The sequence below is a fragment of the Cupressus sempervirens genome, chromosome 3, assembly GCF_028749045.1.
Source record: "Cupressus sempervirens isolate cs-2001-9-10 chromosome 3, ASM2874904v1, whole genome shotgun sequence".
Lineage (NCBI taxonomy): Eukaryota > Viridiplantae > Streptophyta > Pinopsida > Cupressales > Cupressaceae > Cupressus > Cupressus sempervirens.
Window position 1 is genome coordinate 271,648,592 of NC_143120.1, and position 11,091 is coordinate 271,659,682.

General features: G+C 32.1%; 1 protein-coding gene across 1 annotated transcript; it reads left to right on the forward strand.

Moving 5' to 3' along the window:
- Positions 1-5,494: 5,494 nt before the first annotated feature.
- Positions 5,495-7,832, forward strand: LOC149565968 (peroxidase P7-like). Its single transcript, XM_089819431.1, has 4 exons — positions 5,495-5,778; positions 5,890-6,081; positions 7,110-7,275; positions 7,361-7,832. The coding sequence occupies exons 1-4, from the start codon at positions 5,569-5,571 to the stop codon at positions 7,750-7,752; spliced, it is 960 nt and encodes a 319-aa protein (XP_089675557.1). The 5' UTR covers positions 5,495-5,568; the 3' UTR covers positions 7,753-7,832.
- The last annotated feature ends 3,259 nt before the right edge of the window (positions 7,833-11,091 follow it).

An 11,091-nucleotide genomic window follows, 5' to 3' on the forward strand; every position in this document is an offset into this window, starting at 1 on the left:
TCACAAAAACATAAGTCAACAATTAGGTAAAAAAGTTAGACTTGGGCAAGTCAAAGGAAAAATCATAATAAATACCTCTTAAAAACACATCATGACATGAATATTGAAGTATTCAAATCAAGAGCCAAAATTAAAAAACCCTTAATTGAGTCTCTCAATCTATTTCAAAGAGGTAATAGAACTCTATCTATGGGATGGAATATATATGGGTCAAGCACTTTCATAGTACAACAAATTGAGAAACAAAATATTCAACATACCTCTCAAAATCCAAGAATGAGAAATGAAAAAGCATTGAGGATATCCAAAAAAATCCCCAAAAGTGATGTAGAAACCATAGAAAAGGTTGCTCCACTATAAAAAAGAGAATACCCCTTAGAGAGAAAAATGATAAGATCTTGCAAAAGATCACCGAAACCAGCAATCTAGAGTCACTCAAGTGGAACAAAGGTACCCTTGTCATCATAAACATTGATAAAAAACATAAAATAACTGCAAAAAATCCTTATAGGAGCCTACCAAACCACTACACATGTAACCAACTCATATCCCTAGAAACCAAAAGAAGAACAACGACCAACCAAGATATAGAGTAGACAAGGAAGGATCCCTGAGACACCATCTAGCCATAACACCTATTTGCTTCACTATCAACCCAGTTTGTAACATGTCCCTCCTACATTAAAATCATCATTTCTTCCCCTCCACTCTTACCTCCTTTCCACTTCATTAATCCTTATAATGAGAATCCTGGTCCGACTGGTATTGGCGGAGTGGCTCGTTGTAGTTCTGGGAATGTTAAATTTTTCTTCTCAATTCATAAGGGTGATTATACTAACAATCTCATGGAAGCTCAGGCTATTTTATATGCTGTGGAACAGTGTTGCTTGTGGGGATGGAGTAAGACTATTTGTGAGTCTGATTCCCAGGTGATGGTGAACATGCTTTCTTCGCAAGAGCTTGAGGATGTTAGTTGGCAGCTGGCCATTGTTGTTAAGCAGATTCTTTTCTTCTCTTCCTCTTTTCAGTTCATTAGGCTCAAGTATATTCCGCGAGAATGGAATAGACCTGCTGATTGTTTAGCCAAATGGGCTTCTAGTCACGATCCGGGTTGGAATATTAGGGATAGGGGGCAACTGTCCTTTGAGATGGTGCAAGAATTTGATGATCTTGTTGCTCAGGATCGAGCTCCTTGTTGAGCTCTCCTTGTTGTATTCCTTTCTGTCTTAATAAATTTTTACCCCTCTTTTTGCAATTATATAGGATTGAACTATGATGCATTAGTGAACATTGGTTAGATTTTAATTATATTTTCCCAATATCAATTCATATTGACTTGAATAATAATAGTTGTTAGTTATAATGAAATATAGAAATGTAAAAGAAGAAAAGGAAAAACATATTTCATGTGGAAGCATGCATAGAGTAAAATTTTAATGGTAGAAAATAGCATGAGATTATGCACAAGTTTATATTTATGACCTATGAATTTCAAAGAAATAAGTAATTAATATGAAATCTAAATATTTCAAAACTATGTAGATAAAATGTCAAATTTTTTTATTTTTAAAAATAATTTTACTCTTACGATTAAAACCTTATGTTCCTTCAAGGAAAGAACCTACAAAACAATAGTAAATTGTGAGCCTCTTATCGAAGAGGTCTTGGGTTCGAATCTACTTGTTCTTAATAAATAATTCTACCTCTTACCAATAAAAATAAAATGTTATGTTCCTTCTTCTGGTTAATATTTGGATATTTTGGTCAAAAATTGTCATATATATTGGTTCTTCATGTGTTAGTGAAACTAAACTTTTATATTAATGCCAACTTTTTCTCTCGATTAATTGAGTAAAAAATATGGAATGTTGGTTTCATCTATTTTTGTTAATCATTGATGATGCATTATGAAAGTGTAAAATAAAGTTTATCACTTCTATATCATTACCATATCTAGTTATATTACATGAATGATTCATAATGTATGATTCAATTAGGATTATTTATGCAATCTACAAATATATAAAATATTGATGCATGCCCTTAAAAGGTTTTAATATGTGATCACAATATATATGATACTATATTTTTTGGGTTGGTCAAATGATTTCTATGTGTACCTATAGTAGAAAAGGATGTTGGTTGTATGACACGTAACCTTCATAGAATGATTTGCTAAAGTGCCCCTATTTATTAGTTAACTTCTACTAGGTGGGAATCCAACGTGATATCAAATTATGATAGATCGTTACAAAATATATTTTATGATAAAATAGATTAGACCAAGGGACAAAGCTATACAAATTCAAGACCTCTAAAATATTCATAATCTCATGTTCTAAATTTTGGATGAAAAAAGGGTTTTCATCACCAAAATATAACTTAATAACCACCTAATTGTCAAGAATATAAATATGTTTAATTGATCCCATTTTATTGTAGTTATCTAAAAGTAAACCAAGAGCATCAATTTCTTGAATATAAATAAATGGAGATGAGGGGAAAACTTTCTTGTTAGAGTCTTGAAGAGAAAAATGAACATAAATAGATTTTTTGAACCTTAATTAAGCAATAAAATCATTAAATAACATCCCAACATGTTTATATATATTAGAACCAAGTCCAAACCATTTCAACATCTTTATGATATTATTTCAATACATTCTATTATACACTTTTTAAAAGTCTAATGTTAAAAAAAAAAAAAAATTTCCTTCACTAAAGAGCATTTTCAGTTATCTTCAAAGCCAATATTAAGCTATGTTAAATTATTCTACCTCCAAAGAGCCTAGTTTAGTTCTAACTATCAATTTAGTCACTAGCTTGATCCTATTGGCAAAGGCTATAAAATTTATCTTGGAAGAAGTATTAGAAAATGTGATAGGTTACCAACTAGGCATTTAATCAGTATTTTCTCCATTAGGAAGAAACATCATCATGCCTCTATTGATATCTAGAGCCAAGTAAAATTCATATACTACTTCTAGGTATATATTATAGAAATTTTCCTTAAAATGATCGCATTAGTTTTGATAAAATTCAATTCACAACCCATTAATTCTATAGGTTTTATTTGGGGAATGTGAAAACAACATGTTCTAAATCCTCAATGGAAATGTTTTGATCAATGAACAACTATAGTCTTGATCCACATTCCTATGTATGATATCTTCAATGATATATTTTTAAAAAGAATTGCACATTTGATTGATGCTCATCGTCCTTGAAGAGGTTCTTGTAATTTTTTTAAAAATAAACCATGGATATCAACTAGGTCTAAATGAGTGTGGCTTTTATTATCCAATATTGGTCTAATAAACTTCGTTTTATGTTGGTAGTTGAAGTATTGCAAGAACTACTTGGAAAATTTACTAGCTTCTTTATACCAATACAACCTAGAACAATTTATTCTCCCTCTCCATTATATGATTCAAGATTTTGAAGTTTTATTTCAATATAGGCTATTATTTATTGGATAGATATGCCATCTAGTTTAGAAATCAATGTTTTTCTATAAAGTTCTACCTTCCCTTGTAAACCATTTTTTTTCCTCTTTCACTTCCATGCTAATCTTTTACCATGTTCCTAAACATTTAAAAAATAAAAAGATTTGGTTGTTTTTGGTACGACCATTCCCTATAAAACTCCCCTTCTCTTATCTTAGGAATATAGTTCTAAATTCCCTCCAATGTATCAACAAAAGAAGGCATTTTTTAGGTGTAAAGTATTAAACTATAAAGATAGCCAAGAGTTTATAATCTAGGGATTTTCCTTATTAATAGTAGAAATGATAGGAATGTGGCATGAAAGCGGAGTGGAATAGTCAACCTTCATAAAATGCTAAAGGAGTAGTGGACTACTTGTAGGTTAGGAGAAATATAAAACCTATCTAATCTACTAGTTTTTCCATCCACTCCCAACCAGTAATTAGACCAACTAATCCCATTATGCTTATGGCTCAAAATTTTTTTACATAACGGATCAATAACCCCAATAGTGTTGTAGAAAAATATCTATTTATCAAATTTGTCATTGAATAATTTTGTCCGGTTTGGCCAGCTGTGATAAAATGGGTGTCCCAACATATTAAATTGTCCTTTGATAACCTAATAAACTTGAGAATTTTTGTAGACATCCAATCCCACAACTCACATCTTAGCTTAACAATGTTTGGAACATAGAATTAACAAAATTCAATGGGTTGCCCATTGATAAAGGTGAGAATCCTAACATGCCTTTATGAAGGATCCTCCCTCTATTAATGACAAACCTTTTGATAAATGAAGCCATCCCAATGACACCTAGCACCTACCATCATTATGAAATGTATGAAAGGGAGAGGAATCTCTCTACACATTAATAAAGAAGAAACAAGATGACAACTATTAATTTGACTTTTTCTGAAAAAAAAGTAACATTGAATTTCTAGTTGACAATATTAAAAAAAAAATCAAATTTACAACAAGTGATAACTTCCAACAATGGAAGATAGTGCTTTGTAATTCTTATCTACCATTCATTTAACTTTAACCAATAATGAATGCTAAATGTTATGACCCCAAATGCATGCATATTATATTACTCCCCTTAATAATCATACCTTTTGAAATGAGGAAAGAAGCTTGGACTTTTTCTCTGATGTACTAAACAAGGCTAAGCCCACATGCTTTTCCTACAAGCTAAGCCCATGTGATAAAAATTGCAAGCTTTTGATATTCTTGTATACGACAAATCCACCACCATATTTTTCTTTTGGAATTTTTCTTTATCTTTTGATGTGGGCGTCAGCATTCTTGAAACCTGGAATGTTTCATAATGGTTTAGCTCTAAAGTCTTCTGCAGATTGATTGCAGCCCTCAATTTTCACAACGTTGTGGAATTTAAAAGTCCCGTTGTGCTTGGACGATTCATATTATTGCAGTAAGTACTGAGCTAAAGACAGAATTGGTGAAAATTGCATGGGACGTAGGTAGCAGGTAAGGGTAGAAATATTTGAATTTATAGAAAATATGCATTTGTTTTAGAGAATGATATAAAGTAAACGACAAGAATGATATGGAAACATAACAATTAATATGATACTTTAACATACATTCATAGCATTTTTATACTGATTTGAAAAGCCATCAATCTGCCAAAACCTTTCGCTGATAGACACTCTTGAACTCACATCCTCCTGAATGTACGGCCGGTGACCCAAATCGATTTGATAGATAATAGTAGCTAGAAAAAATAGTTTGTCGTGTTTCTCCTCTGCTTGTTGACTCGGAGTCTAAATTTAATGCAGAGATGATCCATTATGCAAACTGTACACTACTTTATGGCCGTCGGTCACAATCAATGACAAGATCAGTTGTTGAGGTGTTAGTTTAAAGGTCATTATCGTTTGCTAAGCTCGAGTAATAAAAAATGAGGTCACAAACAACGATAAACACTATGAATGTAGTGGTAAACCTGCTTAGCTTATAAGAAGCCATTATCGGCCAGGCTGTTTATTGCTCACTTGAACGATTCTCATTTCAGAAGCACTGCCTCGTAGGTTTTCTTTTCCGAGAAGAATTGCAATCAATGATGAGGATTATCAGTCTGGTTGCATGTATTTTCTTGTTTATCTTTTCTTCGAGAACTGTAAATGGGCAGCTTTGTCCTGCTTTTTACGATAAAACGTGCCCCAGTGTACTGTCGACAATCAAAGCAGCTGTGAAAGAGGCAGTCGCCAAGGAAAAACGAATGGGTGCATCATTGCTGCGCCTTCACTTTCATGACTGCTTTGTTAATGTAAGAGTATGTTTTAGCTACATAAGGCCAAGTTTCATTCTTATTAATCTAGTTCCTTACATTAGGAGTTCAGTGGAACCTTTTTAAGTGTGAGTGAATTTGATTTTGCAGGGGTGTGATGGGTCGATACTGTTGGATGACACGCCGACATTCACGGGTGAAAAGACTGCAGCTCCAAACAATAACTCTGTGAGAGGATTCAATATAATCGACAATATCAAATCAAAAGTAGAGGCCATGTGCAAAGGAGTCGTGTCTTGTGCTGACATTCTTGCCGTTGCTGCCCGTGATTCAGTTGTTGAAGTAACTTCGACTCTCAGTATCATCTTTGTTCATTTGTCTTAACGTATTAGTTTTTTATAATCTATAATTGCTTTGCTTTTATCTTAGGCTAGTTTGAGAGTTTTCACTCAACATTTTATTCTTAATCATTTATTTTAAATTATATTCTGCGATCTCCGAGGAGAATAGTAAAGTTAAGTGATGAAATAAAGATGAAATATAACAGTGTGATTATAAAAAGCTCGGACAGAACTTTTCTTCTCTAGATCACTAAACTCACAAACCCAATTGTGAGACGATGTTGTATAGCAGTGTTACTTCAAAGTATTTTGAGTAAAGTTGGCACAGATCTTAATCCGGTTTCCACCTGATTAGCTAGGTATCAAATGAGTATTTTCGATTACTTGGGATAAGCATAAATTATAGGAATGCGGTGATCCAAAAGGCATATTGATTAGATCATATACGGTGACCTTAAGTTCCTGCTTTTTCAAACTTATGTAAATTAGAGATGTTACCTATAGTGTCTCAAATTTTCTCTCCCGAACTGGTAAAAAAAAACTATAGTCTGGGCAAATTTTCAACAAGTTACCCAGCCAATGCTTCGGTCTGGTGACTTATAACAGGGTTATAACTCAATTTTACCATGTCGGTGCAGTAACACCGTGTCAAATTCAAGGAAAGTACAACTTTACGTAGGTGGAAATGTTCTTTCTCGAAACAGTCCGTGTTACACGATAAGTTACCTTGAAATTGCTGTTCATGTGTTAAATTTCATTTTCGAGAAACTTTACTAAACTACCCTAATTTCCTGTTTATGTTATTTTCTTGACGAACTGATACACACCATTAACTTTGTCTTGGATAAAAGCGCATTACAGATTGGAATTTTTTTGAGATCATTTGGAATTTCCTCCTTTCATTATAGATTGGAATACCCAGTAGTAATTAAGGAATCAATTTTCTTTCTTTCTTTCTTTATAGTTTTGAATACCCAGTAACAATTTAAGTAGAAAAAGACTAATTTCCAAGGTCTTTGTGATTGCCAGTTGGGAGGGCCATCATGGACGGTGATGTTGGGAAGGAGAGACTCCACTACTGCAAGTCAAGCGGCTGCAAACAGCAGCATTCCAGCTCCCAGACTTAACCTCACAGCACTCATCTCTTCTTTCAGAGCTCAGGGTCTTTCTACAAAGGACTTAGTTGCCCTTTCAGGTAATAACAAGATTTCTTAACCACTTTCTAACAATAGGGATAATTACTTGAGCTTCAATGAATTAATGGTGGATGTTTCATATAGGTTCTCATACAATTGGTCAAGCCCGATGCACCAATTTTAGAGCTCGCATTTATAACGAATCAAAGATTAATACATTGTTTGCTACTTCTCTCAAGGCGTACTGCCCAAGCGCCAGTGGCAGTGGTGACAATAATCTGGCTCCATTAGATCGCCTCACTCCCACTGTCTTTGAAAACAATTACTACACAAATCTGAAAAGCCAGAAGGGACTTCTCCATTCTGATCAACAATTGTTTATGGGAGGATCTACCGATTCTCAGGTTACGAAATACTCTCTTGATCAGGAAACCTTCTTCAAGGACTTTGCAGCTGCCATGGTCAAGATGGGCAACATCAACCCTCTCACTGGCACCAAGGGACAAATCAGAAAGAATTGTAGGAAGCCCAACTAAATAATTTGATTATACAAATATTGTGTTTTATTTAGTTTTAATAACCATTCAATAAAATTTGAGAAGACTATTTACTTTCATCAGTTTCATGTGGCTAGATAAGCATGCCTAAAGCATATACATGAAATCTACGAAGGTATTTGTTTATGTAGTTTAATGGGCACAAGTTTTCTTTCAGTCATGTACACCTGACAAATAACTACACTTCTCTGCAAAAGGAAAATATTCAGTGTAGCAGAATTATTTAGAATTGAGTTATATTTCCGCTGATGTATATACATACAATCTATACTACTGTCATGACATATCTCTGTCAGTGGTGTGCTGATTATGGGTATGACAATTTATTCTTATATATTTAGTTTTTACTTTTCCGACATCTTGGGTACATTAACTTGCAAGGGAGGATATATATATATTTTATTTTCATGGATCGAGTACGTCAAGTGAACTTACATAAAACAAAAGAATATTTGAGAGATAAATATGTAATAATTGAGAGATAAGAAGAGTGGGGAATGATAATGTTGGTGCTGGATGGGCATACATCAGCAATACATTTAAAATAAATAAATAAATAAATAAATAAATAAATAAATATATATATATATATATCTTCCAATAAAAATATAATGTTGATATTAAAAATTTCAATAATGTAGAATTGTAATTATAGTTCGTTTTTATTAATTGTATGATACCAAATAATTAATAATTTATTCTTATTGATCTTACAATATAAACAATACTACTACTTAATATTCAAAAATATTTAGTTAATCTTTCAAAAAATGCATGTTAAAATAAAAATACAATGTTGATAAATGATTTTTTTGTTTCACAATGTAGAAATTCAACTATAATTTATTTTTATTAATCATATGTTGCAAATTTTATAAATAAAATGATTTATTCTTATTGATCACATGATATAAACATTGCGAATAATAAAAATCTGAAATACTTGAAGCTCTAACCAACTACATGATCCTTGCCTAAATATACATAATTATTAGGTCCACTTGGTTAAGATATTTTTTTGTTACAATTGTTAGAAATTAATAGTCAAATGATCTATTAGGTTAATCACTACCTTGCTTGATCATATCTATGTTCTACTTAGTCTCTTTCTAATCTCTTTCTTATGGCCGATTCACTCCTTTACTCTTTCACTTTGCACTTAACTCTACTTCATCTTCCTTCTACTCTTCCTAGCTCACCTTCCTTCTTTAAGATTCAATAAATTTTCACTTTCATATCCTTTCTCTAAGAAGTCCACCAATGATAACCAAAAACATTCTCAATTATCTCCCTAAATATCAATCTCTTTGTTTCTAGATTCTTTTAGACTTTTCCACTTAACTTTCATAGAACTTTTTTCTCATCATTAGATCATCATTTTATTTTTTGAGCCATAGATCTTGTTAGATGTAAAAAACTTTAACTTTAGCCTTCGAACTTCTCTAACATTCTTTATTTTGACCAAAAGTTGGCCATATATTCCATCTTTCTTTACTTTTTCTTCCAGTTCATACTTAGTGAACATTACATTTCACTCGGGTGATACATCACTTGTTTAACACTATAATTTCTTGGGTAACACTTATTTATAATTTTCTTTGCCAACTGCTTGGTGGTAACTATAGTCACTCAGTGAACACTATCTTCCTTCTTTTACCTTGTTACTCGGTGTAGCTCATTAAATTATAAGATAACATGATTATAAAATAATCAAACCAAATTTACATTATCATTGTTCAACTCGATCAAGTGCCCATTAAATACCATATAAATTAATACTCTAATTTATCAACATACTTTCTTCAAATCCTATTCATCAATCAAATATTATGGAACTCTACTTAATTAGCTTAATGTCTAGGAAACTAATACTTGACATTAATGGAAACATAACAATTAATATGATACTTTAACATACATTCATAACATTATCAGTCAGAGGTAATAATAGAAACATGTCCAAACTAATGTCCAACTAATCGAGCCTAAATGCATCATCATTGGTAGAAAAATGTTAGTCATTTCTTCTTTTATAATACATGTTTCTTTTCTTTGAAGCAATATGTGTCAAATCATTATTAAAATACCTATAACTAATCACTAGGGGGTTCTCAAATTTAAGGATAAAATTCATATTATATGAATCTCAACTGTTTGTGGATGAATAAAAATTATTCTATTAGAGCTAGAGGATTAATTAAATAATCTGTGTGTGTGTGTGTGTGTGTGTGTGTGTGTGTGTGTGTGTGTGTGTGTGTGTGTGTGTGTGTGTTTCTCTCTCCCCTACATGTTATATTTAGATTGAAATAATTAGTGTTTTGAAAAAAGTCCTAAACTTGGAAAGAAGAGTGCATAAGATGATTGAAATATATAGTTTATCCTCCACAATCTTGCAAATAGAAAGGAGTCATGTTTTAACAAAATACATATGACACAATAAATTATCTATTTTAAAGTAGGTTACACATGAAGAGTATGTAATTAAGATTGCAAATGATGACCCTTGGCCCAACTCTTTACTAAGACAATTTTGGAGAGGGCCTCTAATGATAGGGTGGATGCACAAGGTTGTGTCGCAATTCCATGGAAGTCAAATCTGCAGAATGAGACCTCTTAGAAATGGGTACTCGATTTTAAAAAATGGGCACCCATTTTTGGCTCTAGCACCCAACCCTAAATTTTAAAAATAGGCACTTGTTTTTTTTAAAATCGGGTACCCATTTTTTAAGAATTGGGTACCCATTTTTAAAAAATTGGGTACCTATTTTTTAAAAGTAAAAAATGGGTACCCATTTCTTAAAAGGGGATTTTATATGCCACTTTTAGTTTTTCAAAATGGGTACCCATTTTTTGAAATTCAAATAATGGGTGCGCATTTCTTACAGCATGAGGTAGGATTTTTTCTTAGCCTCAAATTTTGGTTTGTGACAGGCTTGGAGAGACCAAGCCTATGCCTTGGCCTCTCAAGATTTGGCTAAGGCATTGAACTAAAAAATTCATACCTTTGCCATAATTTTTAGAGGGTCTTCTCGATCAATTATTTTTTACGAAACAAAAACCCATTAGAGTTCTCACTATCCTAATTTTAGAAAAATAAATTTTATAGTATTATGATTTTATTTACTATTTTTGTATTATTTTTTAATCAAAGGTGGTAACTAAATGTAAAATAGCATTGTTCACTAAAAATTTAATAATTTTTCCTAAATTAATTTATATTTCATCAATCTACATTCAATTCTTTTGAAGTTAAAAAAGAAGAAAAAAGGAAAAAAGTGAAATTTTGATCAAATTATGGTGTCTGTACATGAGTGGTTT

Bases quoted from the DNA above. Each gene is read 5' to 3' on its own strand.
- LOC149565968 (XM_089819431.1), top strand. From the start codon at position 5,569: ATGATGAGGATTATCAGTCTGGTTGCATGTATTTTCTTGTTTATCTTT. The intron at 5,779-5,889 runs GTAAGAGTATGT...TTGATTTTGCAG, and splicing joins TTCATGACTGCTTTGTTAAT to GGGTGTGATGGGTCGATACT. The intron at 6,082-7,109 runs GTAACTTCGACT...TGTGATTGCCAG, and splicing joins CCCGTGATTCAGTTGTTGAA to TTGGGAGGGCCATCATGGAC.